Here is a 20,949-nt window from a genome sequence, read left to right as displayed (position 1 = left end):
AAGTGATACTTATGAACGTAAGAACAAGATGTGGAGAACCAAAGGATTCAATAGATATTTATTACAGCATCTGGCATCTGCACGTTACAACCACAAACGCTTGTGTGTCTGGGAATAAAGCAACACAATTCAGATGTAAACTGCAGTACAATTCTCTCTGAGCATAATGCTGCAAGAAGACACAGTAAAATGGAGACCGAGAATTTTATACCATCAGGCCCATGCAATGATTTTATGAGAATGTATATTTTTGCAATATTGGAGAGTTGACGACTATGAGGAGCCAGAACGCAAGTAGAGTCAAGGCCTGGGACAGATTGGTCATGAATCCTTAAAGGGCTGAATGGCCCACTCCTGCTTCTATTTCTTCCATTCTGATGCTGTCTCTGTCTCTTGCATCCTTGTTTGGATGAGCGCAAGGTGAAAAGTTTCAATTCAGTGACCCTTCGGGCTCAAAACTTTCAATCTGTTTCTCTCGCCACAGTTGCTGCCAGACCTGCTGAGTTTCTCCAGAAGTTTCTGTCTTCGTTTGAGAATTCCAGCATCTGCAGATCTTTGTTTTATTCCCGTGTTGAAATTTACCTGATCGCCGGGCTCGAGTCTGGATTGACTTCAGGACGCTACCCTCGATCTGAGGCTATACAAATGCACATTGTTGTTTATTGTCCTGGGAGGGGGCTCTACGATGGCGTCACGAGGAGGCGGGCGCAATGGTGACATCGTGCGGGGGTGCGCTGACGTCATAGAATGACTTCAGTGCGTCGACGTTGTGAGAAGGCGGGGTCTGCGTACTGACGTTCGACGTAGCGCCGCGACGCAAGGCAGGCCCAGTCACGTCTTCCCCGAGGAGGGATGGAACGGCCCGCAGCTGGGGCCGTCTCGCAGGTGGTGCTGCCTGGGGATGTGCTTACCTTCCCTCCCAACTCCGGGGATAGGGTCTTGTGCGGGCCCGGCCTGAGGCGACAGGGCTGTGGGCAGTTGTCCGGACATGCTCTGGTGGCCTGCAAGTCCGGCGTGCTCCGGCACAAGGAGCCCTCCGTCTACTGGGTGGAGTCGCAGCAGAAACGGGTGAGGGAGGCGGGTCAGATCTCTTCCCCCACAACGCTCACTAATGAGGTGTCAGGCCTAGGATGGGTGTAATGGGCCCCGGTGTAGGGGATGCTGGAGGTCCCTGTGGATTGTGGGATCCTGGAGGAGTATGAGTCCGGTGCAGTGGAGGTCCAGGCGGTATGATGCTGTGGGCTGGGGACAGTAGGGGAAAGGGGATTACGTTTTTCCCGGGTGGGGGAGGGGTGTTGTGGAAGTCCTGAGGAGTATGGACGTTGGGGGCTGGAGGGGAGGGGGGTACAGTGGTCACAGGTGTGGAGGGACTGGGTACTGGAGTTTGTGGGGTGTGGGAACTGGTGGTGTGGTGCTGGAGGACGTGGTGGGGAGGGAGCAAAAACAAAAAGTGCTGTGAAAGCTCAGCGGGTCTGGCAGCATCTGTGCAGAGAAATCGGAGTTAACATTTCAACAGCGACAGTATCCGCATTTCTCTTAGTTTTTATGGTGTGGAGGGAGATGAACTGGGTCTAGGGATTGAGGAGGGAGCAGTGTAGTAAATACATCAGTGAGACTTGAGTTGCTCTTTAATGAATCATGGCACTTTTACAAACTAATGTGCTTAAGATGTATCACCCATTCCATGGTGTAGGAAGAGAAAATCAACTTCTTATCCTTTGAGCAGTGCTGGAAGTGCAATTAGGTGCATACTGATTGAAGTCCAAATTAAATTCAGCTATTTTATATTCCACCCTGAACCCATCTGTTTGTTTTCTGGTTAGTAAATTGTTTAAGACATGAAAATTCATTCTGATATACAAATCTCCACATCAAATTACTGAGAAATTTGTGCAAGTTAGGAGATGATGTTTGGTCACTTCCCAGATTTATATGTTGAAGTATGTGGGAAGTGCTACTGAAGTTTACAGAAACAGAAATTGCTTGAAAAACAAGGTCTGGCAGCATCTGTGAAGAGAAACTTTTAGTCTCCTTTAGCAATGTTTAATGTATCAGGTCCAGTAATCCTCCTGCAGAACTGAAGCTTTGCCAACTTATTTGCACAGAAGAACTATTTGAATAATTGAGATAACAAAGTATGGAGCTGGATGAACACAGCAGGCCAAGCAGCATCTTAGGAGCACAAAAGCTGACTTTTCATCTAGGCCTGAAACATCAGCTTTTGTGCTCCTAAGATGCTGCTTGGCCTGCTGCGAATATCCCGCACCACACTTTGTTATCTTGAATTCTCCAGCACCTGCAGTTTCCATTGTCTCTGATCATCATTATATTTGAATAATTGTTGTTTTCACTCAAATTCTTGGTAAATTTTTGATTTTATGATGCCTGATGTGGTTCAAAAGCTCCCTTGGGCAATGTGAATATATTTGCCTTAAATAGAATGTAAGAACCAAAAGAACTGTGGATGCTGTAAATCAGGAACAAAAACAAAGTTGCTGGAAAAGCTCAGCAGGTTTCTGAGGAAGGGTCACCGACCTGAAACGTTAACTCTGTTTTCTCCTCCACAGATGCTGCCAGACCTGCTGTGCTTTCCCAGCAACTTTGTTTTTGTTCTTTAAATAGAATGTGCCTGATACCCTGAGAACACTGAACAAATTGGTGATTTTAAGCAGAGATTTCCATTGTTGCCTATTTATTTGCTGCTTGGAGTGCGTTTAAGAAATTCAGCTGCATTTTTTTCCAGAATTTGTAACTATAACTCAGAATTTAATGCCGAGTAAATTACATCGGAGAAGAATTTAAAAGTGTCCTTTTGCATTTTTTCAGTATGTGCCAGCTAAAGGAGAATACGTGATAGGAATTGTGACTGTGAAGTCTGGTGATATATTCAAAGTTGATGTTGGAGGAAGTGAGCAAGCCTCGTTATCATATTTAGCATTTGAAGGAGCTACCAAGCGAAATCGACCAAATGTCCAAGTAAGAATTTTTTGTAAAGTTTTAGTCTTAAACTAATGCTTAAGATGCAGATTAGTTTAGTATTCTGTGTAATTGTGATAGCTCTATCAGAGGTGTTGATGGTTTGGCTTGATGCATGATCAAATTTCTAATCGTTTTAATCCTTCTAAGGCTGATGACCTACCAACTGCAACAAGGTGACCAGGATCATGACTATCACTAATTTTAGGAAAGTTTATGTTTTAGAATTTTTAACCAATTTTGGGTATACATAAATTTTACCAAATACAGATATACAATAGCAAAAAGGCCAAAATCTGGGCATCTGAATGCAGAGCCATAGATTTGACTTGTCTACACTAATCATTTCCCTGTTACAGGAGTTGGTGCAATCAAGATTCATCGTGTAATGTCTATATAGAAATATGACCAACTAATAATGGTACATTTTGTGCTAACAATTCAATTTTATACCTATTAATATATGCAGACCTTGTTGTTTCAAAAGTTAGTCCTCAGTTGGATAAACCCGTTATATCCTTGCCTCCTGAGAATTTCAGGTTTGTGGAATTTCTCAAGCTGTAATAGCTTTCTTGAAGTTGAAATTATTAATGTCCATAAGCAAGAGAAGTTTCGAATCTGAGAAGATGCTGCTTTTAAGCTGTCTTTCGCCATTAATTCGGACATTGATATCTGACATGCACAATCATGTTTATTGACCACAAAACCTTCGGTCACTGAAGAGTCAGTATCTATTGACATTAATTGCTTTTGGCCTCCTGGCAGTGAAGCAATGGCTACCACTCTCGTCCTTGCTGTGGGATCTTCAGAGCACCTCCTGAGGCCTGTGCTAGTCAGTCAGTGTTCTTGTGCTGAGGGACCCTATGCAACATTGAGTTAACTGGACAAACAGGTTATGATCTCTGGTTTTGCTGCTGAACTTGTGCAGTGACCGTTGCCTACACCATGAAGGACAATGTTTCCACCAAAACTTCCTTCAGACCTCGATGAATAGAATCAGGTTATGCATTTTAAAATTCTGGAGCGTGCACCCCCCCCCCCCATTCTGTATTGATTAGATAAAATTGGATTCTATCTCTCCCACTCCCCGCCCTGCTCCAAATTCCTTACCTCCTTGGTGGCCTATACACCCTTAATGTGTGACCTGCCCTATTATAACAACATTTGAGAGATTGCTTCTTCCATTCCCACATTTCTCTGGTGATACCTGAACCAATTTATAAATAGTGCAGAGATGCTCAGCATGAGCTGGGGTTTGCCTCCGCCTATTTGTACATAAATTCTATTGATCAATTTAAAGCACATCCCAAACTCAGTTTATTAACTCTCCCAGTTTAAGATGAAGGTATAGTGCAAAGGGAGGAAAAGGTAAATTGCTCTTAACTGTAAAAGCTCAGGCTGACAAAACAGCCCTAATATCTGATTGATTAAATGTGGGTAAGATTTCTTCAGGAAAATCTCACCTCTGAATATTGAAATGGGCAGTCAGCGGGTTTTAAAAGGGCTTCAACTTAGTCAAAGGATCACATCTGATGCTGATATCCCTTTGACCCTCTCTGGTCATTCTAGATTGTGGTGTGATTAGAGCGGGGCTACTGCAAATGCTATTCTGGTCCAACCAAAGTTGGGTTGCAATGCTGTAATCACTAATTATGACGGCAGCAACTATAGCATGCTGGATGTGAGTTTGCTCGCTGAGCTGGAAGGTTCGTTTTCAGACGTTTCGTCACCATTCTAGGTAACATCAGTTAAATAGAGCTCCCTTGGGCAATGTGAATATATTTGCCTTAAATAGAATGTAAGAACTAAAAGAACTGTGGATGCTGTAAATCAGGAACAAAAACAAAGTTGCTGGAAAAGCTCAGCAGGTTTCTGAGGAAGGGTCACCGACCTGAACCTCTATTTAACTTTCAGTGAGCCTCCGACGAAGCGCTGGTGTTATGTCCCGCTTTCTATTTATCTGTTTAGCTTTCCTTGGGTTGGTGATGTCATTTCCTGTTCTTTTTCTCAGGGGATGGTCGATTGATTTGGAGCCAGTGTGTTTGTTGATGGAGTTCCGGTTGGAATGCCATGCTTCTAGGAATTCTCGTGCAAGAATTCCTAGAAGCATGGCATTCCAACCGGAACTCCATCAACAAACACATTGATTTGGAGCCAATCTAACATCCCCTGAGAAAAAGAACAGGAAATGACATCACCAACCCAAGGAAAGCTAAACAGATAAATAGAAAGCGGGACATAACACCAGCGCTTCATCGGATGCTCACTGATGATGTTATCTAGAATGGTGACGAAACATCTGAAAACTAACCTTCCAGCTCAGCGAGCAAACTCACATCCAGAACCTCAACCCGAGCTACAAATCTTCTCAAAACTCACTATAGCGTGCTGCTTGCCCGACATTGTGCAGGTTTCTTCCTAATGGAGGCCATGCTACTTTGCGGTGCATCATGCATGTTTCCTAACTTCTATTTTACTTGTTCTCTTGTGTCAGCACATTACTGTGTTCCTCGGCTACCTCCAGTTTGTGCTGTCATCCTGCAAAGCACGCAAGGGCCTACCTTTGTGCAGATGCTGCAAAGGCTGCTCACTTATGTCAAATATCTAACTGCATTTGTTGCTGTAGTTGTTCACACTACATTTGTATCATATTGTCATCGCTGGAGCACAATGATGCTGCGTGCTTGAGTCCAAGCGCTTTATCTGCTTTCCAGCTCTTAGCCAGGACCACCACCTGGGTAAACAATACTATTTCCTTAAGATACTTTTAATTTCCCTCTATTTAGTCCTGTTTTATCTTCTCATGTCTCCAGCAATTTCTTTCGGTTAACTTTTCATGCCATTACTTGCACACTTAGGGGATACTCTGGATAATTTCATCTTTCTCCCTCTAAAGATCATCTTTTGTAGGAAATATCACGAGCTGTGTAACAACATTCCCACAATACATGAGTCTTACTCAAATACATCTGGTTTACAATTGGTCATCCTTGATGAATGTCCATTTGTTGGATCATGAAATTTAATTTTAATCATGAGACTTGGGGTGCAAGTAGTTGCAGGATGGGTTCATTCCAGGTACAAGTGTGTTTAGATACAGTACACTAATGTTATTAAAACAAGTACAACAGAAGTGACCCTTAACCAGGCATTGGACAATGGAATACTGATCCTTGGTTAGAGGGCATGCGATTATTCCTCTCTCCACACCAACTATTAAAGTAGGCCTTATTAACTTGTTCTAAACCACAGCATTGCATGTTCAGAGATGCCGCAACTCTGAAGGCATAGTGATCAAATTCTTAACAGGTTTAGTGATGCATCCATAGTTGACAGTCCATTTGATAAGTAGTGAATGCTCAATTTGTTTCCTTTCTTCAAAGGAATAATTATCACTTCCACTATTTACTGATTAGAAAATATCTAAAATACCAATCAACTTGTTCAAAAATGTTATTACACGTTTGAAGTAAGGGGACCTGAGCCCAGGCCCCTCGGCTCAGAAATAGGAGCATTATCAATTCATTCAAAAACCCTAAACATTTTTTGTGTCCATGGACAACCACATTGACATGCTTCTGAATGCGGATTGAGTGGAGATATTGCCCTTGGATGGTTCAAACCACCAACCTATTGATAGTGAAATACGCTGACCAGTTGTGCTGCAGAGGCTGATCTGATTGGTCTTTTAGCTTGTGATTTATAAGCAGGGTAATCCTAGCTTGTATAGTTTTACCTGCCATCTTGTCAAATTTTGCAGCTTACCATTAAACATCTTATGCCATCTTTGCCCATGTATTTAGGATAGGGAACTGTAAGCTACTGTATCCTAGTGATTGATTCTGTGAGCTCATTGTCTCAGTTTTTGCTTAAGTGGGAGAGTTCTTCATCAAACTCCTTTATTAGTGAATGCTTGTTTTAGAGGTCAACTGCTAGGTGATGGTTTTCTGTGGTCATGGTCACCAAGAATGAGTGTCTTAATTTTTAAGATGGATGTAGTAGAAAAATTGCATGTAATCTTGAATCTATACCTCGAATTAAACAAAATGTTCCAAAGTTCTAATACCAACAAACTTAAAAGTAGAGGTGCATAATGAACAGCACATAGTGAGGTGGTCAGACATCCTTATACATTGAGTCCCTATGTAGTCTTAAGTAATTGAATTCAAAAGGTCACAAACTTAAACGTTGTTACAAAGTTTATGTTTAGTCAAATTGTCTTTTCTAAACAAAGCTAATGTAGAACAGCTGCTGTACTTTCTTTTTTCCTCACTTCTGCAGTAGATCTCTTCTAGCCTTCCTTTGTTGACTAGGGCCTTCTGATCAGTGTTGATTTGGGAGAATGTGAGCCTGTTCAACCTCAAAGATTGAAAGTTCTTGCGTCGTAGCTGTGTGAAATTTTGTTTTCTTACTTTGTCAAGTGAAGCTAAGTGAAGTCACATGGTATGATTTGAAAGTCTGTTTTGGTTACAGTTAGGTAGAATTATATATTGTTACATTAATTGAAAATACTTTGACTAGACTAAACTGAACTCATTGTGAAATAGCAATCTCTTTACTATTCCTACAATGTCATGTTCTGCTTCAAATTTTAAATACTGTCAAACGGTGAGGGGGGTGGACTATATACCATTTGCGAGGGAGTATTAACAATTGATACAAAGAAGCCACAATGTAAGAACTCGAAATAAGGGCTCAGGTGCTGCGAATAAAATGAACGGAGAGGAGCTGACTTGTTTTCTGTGTTGGTTGATTTAACATTGGCAATAGCATTAAAAAAAATTATGATCACAGCTATTAATTATAAATAATGGGCATGCACGTGCATACTTTAATTCTAAAAATTTTTCAAAAGAAATCCTTCCTTTTTGTTATCCAGGTTGGAGATCTTGTTTTTGCACAGTTCGTTGTGGCCAATAAAGATATGGAACCGGAACTAGTTTGCATTGACAGCTGTGGCCGATCTAATGGGATGGGAGTGATTGGACCAGATGGATTATTATTTAAAGTTTCCCTGAGTATTGCACGCAAGTAAGTGATGAATTCGTCAAGAGTCCGATCATTTTACTGCCAGTGAATTTTCTCAATTACATTTTTAATTGTGAATTTCAGGCTCCTTTCCCCAAACTGTGAAGTCATGAAGAATCTCGGGGAATTGTATCCATTTGAAATCGTGGTTGGAATGAATGGACGGATATGGGTAAAAGCCAGAACACTGAAGCATACTTTATTAGTAGCTAATGTATTGGAGAGCTGTGGGAACATGACTGCAGAACAAAGGAGACATGTCTTCAAAAAACTGTCGGAAAATGTGCCATAAATTGAAGACTCACCTGATTTCAGTATGAGTGTTTTGAAGTTGACCTGTCCATTGAAGAAACGTGCAGCACTGGAAGAAAAATGGTCTGGATTATAAAATGAACAGTTTGCCTCATGACTTTTTTTTATAACTAATAAATGTTTTGGTTATTAAATATCTTGTAATTCTGCAAGTAAATTTTAATTATTAAGCAAGGGCAAATATTGAACATATCAAAATATTTCAAATACATAAACATCTGTTCTTGCAGCTTTTACTGTTTGCCTCCATACAATAACTTTTAAAAATTAGGGAATTCATTTTTGGGGCTTTAATAAATTAATGTTCTGCACTGCCTTACTTTAATTTAAAACTGTCTATCTGAATCTGGAAAAAAATATCAAAGTTGAGGTTTTACTGTTTGAACTAATTTGTCTACTCTCATCAGTTTCAATTCTGTCAGTTTAAAATGCATTTTTTTGATTATCTGCCAAAAATAGTTAGTGTCACGCAGCACAGAAAGAGACCCTTTAGTTGAACTCGTCAAAGCTAACCAAGTTTCCCAACTGAACTAATCCTCTTTGCCTGTGTTTGGCTTGTATCCCTCAGTGTTGCCTATGCATTTACCTGTCCAAATGTTTTTTAAATGTCGTAACTGCACCTGCGTCTACCACTTCCTCTTGCAGTTCTTTCCACATATGAACCACCCTCTGTGGAAGAAGTTGCCCCAAAGTTCCACTTAAATCTATCTCCTCTCACCTTAAAAATATGTCCCCTAGTTTTGAATGTACTTACTCTGGGGAAAGGACCTGTTGCTATTCACCTTAGCTATGCATCTATGCCTCTGATTCTCCAGCAAAGCCTATCTAGTCTCACCTTGTAACTCAAGCCCTCCACTCTGGTGGGACAGGTTTGTGAGGCCGAATATCCTCCTATATCCTACGTTTCTCTCACAGTAATATATCCTTAATTTGCAATTTCCAATTGTAGTGAAGAGAAGTCAGCTACTTTAGAAAGGATGTCAGTGTTACAGACAGTAGAAGAAATTTGCTAGAATGGTGTAAGAAATCAGATGTGAGAAACAGGCTTATTCTCCTCGACACAATGAAATTTGAAAGGGCTTGATTGCTGCTTATTTACTTTTTCTACTGGGAGGGATGTCAGTGATGAGACAGCGTGAACGTTAAGATGATTATCAAGAGCCAATAGCAAGCCAAATCATAGATGTGCAAGCTCAACAAAAGCTAGCATTGTGGTCAGCCATTAGGGAAAACAAATTGAATGTTGGCCCTTATTTCAAAGGGAAGGGATTGTAAAAATAACTGTACAAGACACTAGCCAGACCACTGTTGGAATACTGTGGATCGTTTTTGATTTCCTTATCTAAGGAAAGATATACTGGCATTGGCACTGAATCCTCCACAATCAACATCCTGAGAGTTATCATTGAGCAGAAACTCATTTGGACTCGCCATGTCAATACGGTCACTATGAGCAGGTCGGAGGCTTGGATACTATAGCTAGTAACTCATCACTTGATTCTGAAATCTGTCCACTATCCACAAGGCACAATACATTCTTTCAAAACATTGGTTTATCATTTTGGTATGTGGGAATGATGTGGTCAATGGTCTGAAGTTTTCAGTGCAAATAAAACTGCTGGAAAATACTTGATAGCATTTCTACTACAATATTTGTTTTCAAACTCGCAGAATTGAATTGTTATTAGTTTACTCTAGTGCTGATTTGGGAGATGAAGGCCATATTGTAAATACAAGATGCTACAGTTAACTATTTCAGCTTTGAGATAAGCAAGGAACAATCCTCTTGCCTTAGTGAGCTTGCAAGTAACATGCACCGAAGAGGTAGCTAAGGTTTTCCAAATATTACTAGCATGTCTATAAGCCCTAAATGTGCACTTTGGGCACCACTTTTTCTGCAATTCCAATCTCACAACTCAAGACATTTCTTGAAGTACACAAGCAGATTCCTGAGATTTTAAAATTACACTTCAGTGAAGTTAGGCAATACCTTGGAAGAGAAATGCATCATTCAAGTGCCTGAGCTGTCATGAAATGAATGGGAAAACAACGTGGAGCTGCAAGTTAATGAGACCTGCTGGATGGACACTTTAACAAAAATAACAGGCAAACCAGATAAGTTGATTGACATGGATGAACAAATAAGGTCAAACAATTTTGACTAGTGCATGCCAATGTAACTTTTGACCTTATTTGTTCATCCATGTCAATCAACTTATCTGGTTTGCCTGTTATTTTTGTTAAAGTGTCCATCCAGCAGGTCTCATTAACTTGCAGCTCCACGTTGTTTTCCCATTCATTTCATGACAGCTCAGGCACTTGAATGATGCATTTCTCTTCCAAGGTATTGCCTAACTTCACTGAAGTGTAATTTTAAAATCTCAGGAATCTGCTTGTGTACTTCAAGAAATGTCTTGAGTTGTGAGATTGGAATTGCAGAAAAAGTGGTGCCCAAAGTGCACATTTAGGGCTTATAGACATGCTAGTAATATTTGGAAAACCTTAGCTACCTCTTCGGTGCATGTTACTTGCAAGCTCACTAAGGCAAGAGGATTGTTCCTTGCTTATCTCAAAGCTGAAATAGTTAACTGTAGCATCTTGTATTTACAATATGGCCTTCATCTCCCAAATCAGCACTAGAGTAAACTAATAACAATTCAATTCTGCGAGTTTGAAAACAAATATTGTCAACACTGTGTCCATAATAGACAAAGTAGCTTTTCAGGGTTTTGAAGAAATGCTGATATGAACAAATGATTAAGAAGCATCAGCAGGCAGGCTGGCTCCTCAAGCCAGCCCTGCCATTGGCTAAGATCAAAACTGAGCTGAATTTGGCCCTAAATCTGTCTGTCAGCTGTGCCCCTTGACTCCCATTTGATCAGGAAGTTATAGCTCATCCTGGAAATATTCAATGACCCTTACTCTGCTACTCTGTGGGAAAAGAAAGTTGCACAGACTTGTGATTGTCAGAAAAATATTGTTCATCGGATGAACGGCATTTAAAAATACCAAACAAGGGAAACCCTCCCCCCACCTTGTGTATTCCAATATCCCATTGCATAGTCTTTTTAAATTCTGAGGAGCTGAAGACAGCGTGGTAATGTCACTGAAGTTGTGATTACAAATACCAGACATGTTTGGGGGCAGGGGTCATGGGTTTAAATCCTACCATGTTAAATGGTGAAACTTGAATTAAATAAAATGGCTGAAATAAAAGGCAGTTGAATGGGAGCCCTCAATTATTTTTAAAAATAACATCTGGATCACTAAAGACCTCTAAGGAGGGAAATCTGATATCTTTACCTGGTTTGGCCTAAATGTGACTCCAGATCAACAGTAATGTGCTTGAATCTGGATGTGAGTTTGCTCGCTGAGCTGGAATGTTAGTTTTCAGACGTTTCGTCACCATTCTAGGTAACATCATCAGTGAGCCTCCGACGAAGCGCTGGTGTTATGTCCCGCTTTCTATTTATCTGGTTAGGTTTCCTTGGGTTGGTGATGTCATTTCCTGTTCTTTTTCTCAGGGGATGGTAGATTGGCTCCAAATCAATGTGTTTGTTGATTGAGTTCCGGTTGGAATGCCATGCTTCTAGGAATTCTCGTGCATGTCTCTGTTTGGCTTGTCCTAGGATGGATGTGTTGTCCCAATCAAAATGGTGTCCTTCCTTATCTGTATGTAAGGATATGAGTGATAGTGGGCCATGTCGTTTTGTGGCTAGTTGATGTTCATGTATCCTGGTGGCTAGCTTCCTGCCAGTTTGTCCAATGTAGTGTTTGTCACAGTTCTTGCAAGGTATTCTGTAGATGACGTTCGTTTTATTTGTTGTCTGTATAGGGTCTTTTGAGTTCATTAGCTGCTGTTTTAGTGTGTTGGTGGGTTTGTGGGCTACCCTGATGCCAGACTATTCGGACCCCTTGGCATCAGGGTAGCCCACAAACCCACCAACACACTAAAACAGCAGCTAATGAACTCAAAAGACCCTATACAGACAACAAATAAAACGAACGTCATCTACAGAATACCTTGCAAGAACTGTGACAAACACTACATTGGACAAACTGGCAGGAAGCTAGCCACCAGGATACATGAACATCAACTAGCCACAAAACGACATGGCCCACTATCACTCATATCCTTACATACAGATAAGGAAGGACACCATTTTGATTGGGACAACACATCCATCCTAGGACAAGCCAAACAGAGACATGCACGAGAATTCCTAGAAGCATGGCATTCCAACCGGAATTCCATCAACAAACACATTGATTTGGAGCCAATCTACCATCCCCTGAGAAAAAGAACAGGAAATGACATCATCAACCCAAGGAAACCTAACCAGATAAATAGAAAGCTGGACATAACACCATCGCTTTGTCGGAGGCTCACTAATGATGTTACCTAGAATGGTGATGAAACGTCTGAAAACTAACCTTCCAGCTCAGCGAGCAAACTCACATCCAGAACCTCTACCTGAGCTACAAATCTTCTCAAAACTCGCTAATGTGCTTGAATCTTAAGTGCACGGTGGCTCAGTGGTTAGCACTGCTGCCTCACAGTATCTGGGGCCTGGGTTTGATTCCACCCTCGGGCGACTGTCTGGGTGGAGTTTGCACATTCTCTCCGTGTCTGTGTGGGTTTCCTCTGGGTGCTGTGGATTCCCCCCACAGTCCAAAGATGTGCAGGCTAGGTGGATTGGCTATGCTAAATTGCCCATAGTGTTCAGGGATGTGTAGATTTAAGGGGATGGGTCTGGGTGGGATTCAGTGAGAATCAGTGTGGACTTGTTGGGCCAAAGGGCCTGTTTCCACACAGTAGGGATTCTAAGTCTACCCTCTGGGTAACCAGAGATGGGCAGGAAATGTTAGTCTAACCTGTGACACTCACATCTCTCAAATGTTTTTTTTGTAAATTTGCAGCTAATTTAAGTTTCAATGATTTGGACCAGGACCAGAAATACAGATTTGTCGTCGTATTTCCACAGATGTTGGCTGACTAGGAACGTTAGCTTTGATTTGTGCCTACCAATGCTGCCAGATGCTAAGCTTTTCCAGCAAATTCTGTTTTTGACACTGTCATTTCAAACCAGTTCAGTGTATCATATGAATGTCAGTCTAACTTGGAAATTTAGTACCCTGTAAAGATTCGAGGCAAATGGAACCATGGTTAATTTGTACGATCGCCCCATTACACTTGCTAAGTGGATTTTCTTCAGTAAAAAATGAATCTCAGGCCTGGATTTTATGCCTCTTTGCTGATAGGTTTGAAGTGGGGTCATGTGGTATCCTACCACCTTCCAAATTTCGATGGGGAGAATGTGCAGGGGAGGTATCAGGTGGTTTGTTTGCCTTTGGCCTATTGAAGCCTGTAAGTAGCTAATTAATAGCCAATTAAAGGTTCTATATCTGTGGTTGGAGAAGGCTGATACAGGTTGGAACATCAGAAGCTTCAACTGGCTAGAGTTGAGCAAGGACAAAGGAATTAGTTTTCAGTTGGAAATTGCCCCACCCTGATCATTCTCTGCAATATAACTTTCACCTATCACTCTACTTGTTGATACACATCACCTTGGATTTATTGGGCACCTCAGCAAGGTGGGAGCAACTGACGGACAGACCGACTGACTGACCGACGCTGCAGGAACTACAGAACTGCCAAGCATCTGATTGGCCAGCAGCTTTTTGAGGTTCCCAGCATTGGGGCTGGCTGTTGCAACCATGGATGAGCTACCTGCAGTGCATCTTGTAGACATACTGCTTCTACTGAGTGTCAGTGGTGGAGGGAATGGATGCTTGTGGATGGAGTGCCATCATGCGGGCTGCTTTATCCTGGATGGTGTCAATCTTCTTAAATGTAGTTGGGGCTGCACTCATCCAGGCAAGTGGGGAGTATCCAATCACACTCCTGACTTATGCCTTGTAGGTAGTGGACAGGCTTTGGGAAATCAAGAGGTGAGTTACTAGCCACAGTATTCCTAGCCTCTGACCTGCTGTTGTAGCCACTTTATTTATGTGGTGAGTCCAGTTGATGTTTCTGATCAATCATAACTCCTAGGAGGTTGATAGTGGGGGATTCAGTGATGGCAGCAACATTGAATGGCAAGGGGTAGTGGTTAGACTGTCTCTTGTTGTTGATGGTCATAGCCTGGCATTTCTATGGTACAAATGTTACTTGCCACTTGCCAACCCAAGCCTGGATATTGTCGAGCTCTTGTTGCATTTGGACACGGACTGCTTCAATGTTTGAGGAGTCGCGAATTGTACTGAACATTGTGGAATCATTGGCATCCACTTATGACCTTATGCTGGAGGGAAGGTCATTGTTGGGCTTAGGACACTATGGTGAGGAACTCCTGCAGAGACGCCCTGGAGCTGACTCGACTTACTGCATGACCATTTCCTCCGTGTCAGGTATGACTCTAACTACCAGAGAGTTTTCCCCCGATACCCATTGATTCCAGTTTTGCCAGGGCTCTTTGATGCCACCCTCGATTGAATGCTGTCTTGATGTCAAGGGCTTGTCACGCTCATATTACTATGGGAATTCAGCTCTTTTGACCATGTTTGAGGCTGTAATGAGATCAGCAGCTGAATGGCCCTGGCAGAACCCAAACTGCTGAGCAGGTTATTGCTGAGCAGGTGCTGCTTGATAGCACTGTTGATGACACTTTCCATCACTTTACTGATAATCAACAGCAGACTGATGGAGCAGTAATTGGCAGGTTGGATTTGTCCTGCTTTTTATGAATGGGACATACTTGGGCAATTTTCCACATTGTCGGGTAAATGCCAGTGTTGTCACTGCACTGGAACTGCTTGACTAGGGGACTGGCAACTTCTGGAGCACAAGTCTTCAGTACTATTGCCAGAATGTTGTCAGGGCCCATAGCATTTGAAGTATCTGGTGCCTCCAGCTGTTTCTTGACATCACGTGGAGTGAATCGAATTGGCTGAAGACTGGTATCTGTAATGATGGGGACCACTGGAGGAGGGCGAGATGGATCATCCACTCAGCACATGTGGCTGAAGATGGCTGCAAAAGCCTCATCCTTAATTTTTGAAGTGATATGCTGGGCTCTTCCATCGTTGAGGATGGGGATATATGTGGAGCCTTCAAATGAGTTTGTTAATTGTCCACCACCATTCATGACTGGATGTGGCAGGACTGCAGAGCTTAGATCTGATCTGTTGGTTGTGGCATCATTTAGCTCTGCCTATCACTTGCTGCTTATGCTATTAGGAGTGCAAGTAGTCCTGTTTGGTGGCTTCACCATGTTGACACCTCATCTTCAGGTATGCCTGGTGCTGCCCCTGGTGTGCCCTCCTACACTCTTCATTGAACTGGAGTTGATCCCATGGCTTGATGGTAATGGTTGAGTGGGGGATTTGCTGGGCCATGAGGTTATAGATTCTGCTGGAATACAATTCTGTTGCTGTTGTTGGCCCACAGCGTCTTATGGATGTCCAGTCTTGTGTTGATAGATCTGTGCGAAGTCTGTCTCATTTAGCATGATGATAGTGCCACGCAACATCCTCCTTCCAAATATTGTTCAACACAGAGGAGTACTGATTCATCAGCTGAAGGAGGATGGTACGTGGTAATCAGCAAGTTTCTTTGCCCCGTTTAACTTTAAACCATGAGATTTCATGAGGTATGAAGTCAATGTTGAAGTCTCCCAGAACAAATCCCTCGCAAATGTTTACCACTGTGCCACCACCTCTGCTGGGTCTACCCTGCCAGTGGGACAGGACATATCGAGCAATGGTGATGGTGATGCCTACAACAATGTCTGAAAGGTGTGATTCCATGAGTATGACCCTGTCAGGCTATTGCTTAATTAGTCTGTGAGACAGCTGTCCCAATTTTTCTCTAGCCCCCATTTGTTAGTGAGGAGGATTTTTCAGGGACTACTGTTTCTGCCATTGCCTAGGTCGATGCCTGGGTTTCATTTCTTTGAGACTTTGTGGCAATTGGCACAACTGTATGGCTTGTTAGACTATTTCAGATGGCAGTTGAGAGTCAACCACATTGCTGTGGGTCTGGAGTCACATGTAGGCCAGACCAGGCGAGAATGGCAGATTTCCTTCACTAAAGGACATTAGTAAATCAGGTGAGCTTTTACCCACAATTGACATCGGTTTCACGGTCATAAGTAGATTCTTAATTCTAGATTTTTTAAATTGATTTCAAATTCCACCATCTGCTGTGGCAAGATTTGAATCTGTGTCCTGACAACATTATCTGGGTCTCTTGATTAACCGTCTAGCAATAATATCACTAGGCCATCGCCTTCCCTTTGTCTATCACTTGCTATCACTTATCAACATCCTGGGGGTTACCATTGACCATACACTGAACTGGACTAGTCCCTTGGCTATTAGAGCAGTTTAGAGGCTAAGAATCTAGCAGTGAGTCACTTTCTGACTCCCCACAAGCTGTTCACCATCTACAGGCACAAGTCAGAAGTGTGATGGAATACTCCCTGTTTGTCTGAGTGAGTACAGCCTCATCAACACTCAAGAAGCTTGACATCATCCAGGACAAAACAGCCCGGTTGATTGGCGCCACATCCAGAAACATACGGGCCCTACACCACCAATGTTCAGTAGTATGCTATTTATAAATGCGCTGAAGAAATTTACAAAGGCTCCTTATTACCTTCCAAATCCATGATCACTACCATCTAGAAGGACATGTGCAGCAGGTACATGAGAAACATAACCCCTTGCAACTTCCCTTCAAGGTCACTCACCATCCTGACTGGGAGTTATATTGCTGTCCCTTGACTGTCAATGTGTCAAAATCCTAGATTTCCCTTTCTAGTGGCATTGTGGGAGTACTTATCCTGAATGAACTGCAGCAGTTCAAGAAGTCAGCTCACCATAACTTCTCAATGGCAACTGCAGATGGGAAATGAATGCTGGTCCAGTCTGTGATGCCCACATCCCATGAATAATTTTTTTTTAAAAATAAGACTTCTAATTGGAGCATTGCATGCAGTTCTGGTGTCCCTCCTATAGGGAGGATGTTGTGAATCTAGAAAGGGTTCAGAAAAGATTTATGAGGATGTTGCCAGGGCTGGACTGTTTGGGCTGTAGGGAGAGGCTGAATATGTAAGGGCTATTTTCCCTGGAGCATCGGAGGCTAAGGGATGACCTTATAGAGGTTCATAAAATCATGAGGGTATGGATAGGGTGGACAGGGTCTTTTCCCCGGGATGGGTGAATCCAACACTAGAGGGCATAGGTTAAGGTGAGAGGGGAAAAATTTAAAAGGTACCTAAGGTGCAACTATTCCATGCAGAGGGTGGTACATGTATGGAATGAGCTGCCAGAGGAAGTGATGGAGACTGGTACAATTACGGTATTTAAAAGGCATCTGGATGGGTATATGAATAGGAGGGATTTAGAGGATACAGGCCAAGTGCTGGCAAATTAGCCTAGACTTATATAGGATATCTGCTTGACAGGGACAAGTTGGACTGAAGGGTCTGTTTCTGTGTTGTATGCCTCTATGACTCTGAATGAGTCTCCTCTCCTTAGGCATTTGTCTGTTGCCCCAGCAATGGCTACCACTTGAACATGGACTAGCAAGCTGCTGGCCAACCAGATTAGTCAACAGCTCTCAAAGACAGGATTTCCTCCTCAGTTTGTGACACCTCACAAAATCAAGCCCAGGTGAAGAATATCCTAATGGCTTGGCTGTAAGATTCTGATTGCTGGGAACGTAGGTAATGGGGAAAAAATACCATCTTAGCACCATTTTTAAAAAATAAAATTTAAATGTATTAATTTTAGATCCAAGCCCATACAAATTCCAAAATAAAATCCTATATTTAGCAAGGGAGAGATTAGAAGACAGCTAGAATAACATACCCAAATATCCAGACCTGATAAAAATCTAATGTAAGAGTCTTTATTCTGAAGTACTACACCATTTCTATATAAGACTTTGAGAAACTCATTACTCACTGTTGCTCTCTTCTCAGCGATCATTAGCCTTGCTGGTCACTGAACCATAGCTTGGTATTAAGGGAGAACTATACATTTTAGACTTATGGAGTTAATCACTACTACATGATCAGCCATTTCTCATTCGAACCAGATATCATCTTCCCTTGGGGAGATTATGAGATCCTGAAATTCTCCAGCCCATGGATACTCAAATATTCAGTCCCTTCAAAACTGAAGTTAATAGATTTTTGGATTCTACAGGAATTGAGGGAAATGCAATTGGGACAGGAAAGTAATGTTGAAATCAAATGTCTGTCCTGACATTAAGCTGCAGAGCAGGGGCTCCTGTGTTGCAGTGGCAGTGTTCCTACCTTTGAGCCAGAAGGCCTGGATTCAAGTCCCAAATGCTCTGGGGTGTATCATAGCACATCTAGGCAGGTTGATTAGGAAATAAACTGTAGAGGAGATTCAGGGCAGTTATCCATATGGAGAGAGAAATAAATATTTCAGGGCTGAAACCTTTCATCCTACTCACTTCAAAAGCACAAGCAGCTGCAGAGGGCCAGCACAGAATTACAGTCTGAATGGCCCTTGTGTGGTCATTCAGTTGTGTTTAGTTACTTTTGTAGCTGATTCATATTTTTCACACTATAATAAAGAACAAGTTTCATAAAGAGCCATCTGATTGGTCAGTTAAAGGGGAATTGAGTCATTATCTGAAAAGGAAAAACTAGAAATTCATGGTCAGCCAAGGGGCGAAGGCAAGGACATGGAGTTGAGAATTATCAGTTCAACCATGATATTATAGAACGGTGGAAAAGATGGGGCTGAATAGACTACTTCTGCTCCTGTATCTAATAGTCTGAACTAACTGAAGAGTTTTGCCACAGATATTTAAAGTAACCTCAATTATGTTGTATCTTTAACAACCTTAAACATCTTAGACCTAAGACAAGGGCATACAATTGAAATGAAAGTTGAACATTTTAGAAATGTTTATATCACCGCTGTTGCTACTGGGCCTGTTGAGATCTTGGATCACTTGCTGCTTTTAGGCCAGATTACCAGTATCAGTTGTGTTCTGCTTTTACTTAACTCGAATCCAAGAATGGTGACCACACAAGGGCCATTCAGACTGTGATTCTGTGCTGGCCCTCTGCAGCTGCTTGCGCTTTTGAAGTGAGTAGGATGAAAGGTTTCAGCCCTGAAATATTTATTTCTCTCTCCATATGGATGATTATCAACAGAGTGGCAGCATTGTGTGCCATCCACAAGAAGCACCACTGTCACACTCATTCCAAACCCACCACCTGTTAGAGACACAGAGTCATACTGATATACAGCACAGAAACAGACCCTTCGGTCCAACTTATCCATGCGGACCAGATAGCCTAAATTAATCTAGCCCCATTTGCTAGCATTTGGACCATATCTCTCTAAACCCTTCCTGGATTTACCTGTCCAGATGCCTTTTAGATGTTGTAATTGTACCAGCCTCCACACTTCCTTTGGCAGCTCATTCCATTCGTGCACCACCCTCTGCATGTAAAAGTTGCCCCTTAAGTCCCTTTTAAATCTTTCCCCTCTCACTTTAAACCTATGCCCTCTCGTTTTGGACTCCCCTACGCTGGGGAAAAGACCTTGACTATTCAAACTATCCATGCCCCTCATGATGTTATAAACCTCTATAAGGTCACCCCTCAGCCTCTGACGCTTCAGGGAAATGTAGTCCCAGCCTATTCAGCCTTTCCCTAGAGCTACATTACTTAGAAGGACAAAGGCACTGGATATAAGGGAACAACAATGCCTTCAAATTTCTTCTCAAGTCACAGACCATCCTAGTATAGCACCATGTCACCATTGGCCTTCGGACACCCTCATGCCATGCTGCATGTGTGCATACCAATTAATTTTGGGGTGGCACAGTGGATCAGTAGTTAGCACTGCTGCCTCACAGTGCCAGGAATCTGGGTTCAATTCCGCCCTTGGGCGACTGCATGGAGTTTGCACAATTTCCCCTGTGTCTGTGTGGGTTACCTCCTACAGTTCAAAGATGTGTAGGCCAGGAGACTTGGCCATGCTAAATTGCTCATAGTGTTCAGGGAAGTGTAGATTAGGTGGGTTTTTGGGGGATGGGTCTGGGTGGGATCCTGTGAGGGTCAGTGTGGGCTTGTTGGGCCGAAGGGATTTTATGATCCTTCAGTCATTAGATCACAATCCCAGAGCTTTCTCACTAACGCGCTGTTGGAATGCATCTGCATGAATAATGGAAGAAAACTAGTGGAGCTGGATGAAGACAGCAGGCCAAACAGCATCAGAGGAGCAGGAAAGCTGACGTTTCGGGCCCTTCTGAAGAAGGGTCGAGGCCTGAAACTTCAGCTTTCCTGCTCCTCTGATGCGGCTTGGCCTGCTGTGTTCATCCAGCTCTACACCTTGTTATCTCAGATTCTCCAGCATCTGCAGTTCCTACTATCTCTGAGCTTTTCATTTTTGCAGCTTTTTGTTTTCCTTTTAATTTCAGATTTCCAGCACGCACAGTATTCTTCTTTACAGGTGCACTGATAACTTGCAGAACTATGAGCTCTCATTCACTCTGCTTCTGTCATTGTCCCTTTACAACGTACTGTTGCAGATCTCACGATGGGAGGAGCTGAGAGGCCGGCAGTCGGGGATGGCAGA

At 42.5% G+C, this 20,949-nt stretch overlaps 1 protein-coding gene across 1 annotated transcript; it reads left to right on the top strand.

The window, feature by feature from the left end:
* The first annotated feature begins 790 nt into the window (after window positions 1-790).
* On the top strand, window positions 791-8,450 carry LOC125462517 (exosome complex component RRP40-like). The gene is made up of 4 exons (XM_048552673.1): window positions 791-1,068; window positions 2,827-2,976; window positions 7,856-8,007; window positions 8,089-8,450. The coding sequence occupies exons 1-4, from the start codon at window positions 853-855 to the stop codon at window positions 8,294-8,296; spliced, it is 726 nt and encodes a 241-aa protein (XP_048408630.1). The 5' UTR covers window positions 791-852; the 3' UTR covers window positions 8,297-8,450.
* The last annotated feature ends 12,499 nt before the right edge of the window (window positions 8,451-20,949 follow it).

Source organism: Stegostoma tigrinum, chromosome 1, assembly GCF_030684315.1.
Source record: "Stegostoma tigrinum isolate sSteTig4 chromosome 1, sSteTig4.hap1, whole genome shotgun sequence".
In the NCBI taxonomy this organism is placed as follows: domain Eukaryota; kingdom Metazoa; phylum Chordata; class Chondrichthyes; order Orectolobiformes; family Stegostomatidae; genus Stegostoma; species Stegostoma tigrinum.
Note: the sequence above shows the minus strand (reverse complement) of the source record. Positions and strands in the feature narration are given on the sequence as shown.

Excerpts from the sequence above, each read along its gene's own strand:
- LOC125462517 (XM_048552673.1), top strand. The coding sequence starts at position 853 with ATGGAACGGCCCGCAGCTGGGGCCGTCTCGCAGGTGGTGCTGCCTGGG. Across the intron at positions 1,069-2,826 it reads TGGAGTCGCAGCAGAAACGG|TATGTGCCAGCTAAAGGAGA; the intron begins GTGAGGGAGGCG and ends GCATTTTTTCAG. Across the intron at positions 8,008-8,088 it reads TCCCTGAGTATTGCACGCAA|GCTCCTTTCCCCAAACTGTG; the intron begins GTAAGTGATGAA and ends TGTGAATTTCAG.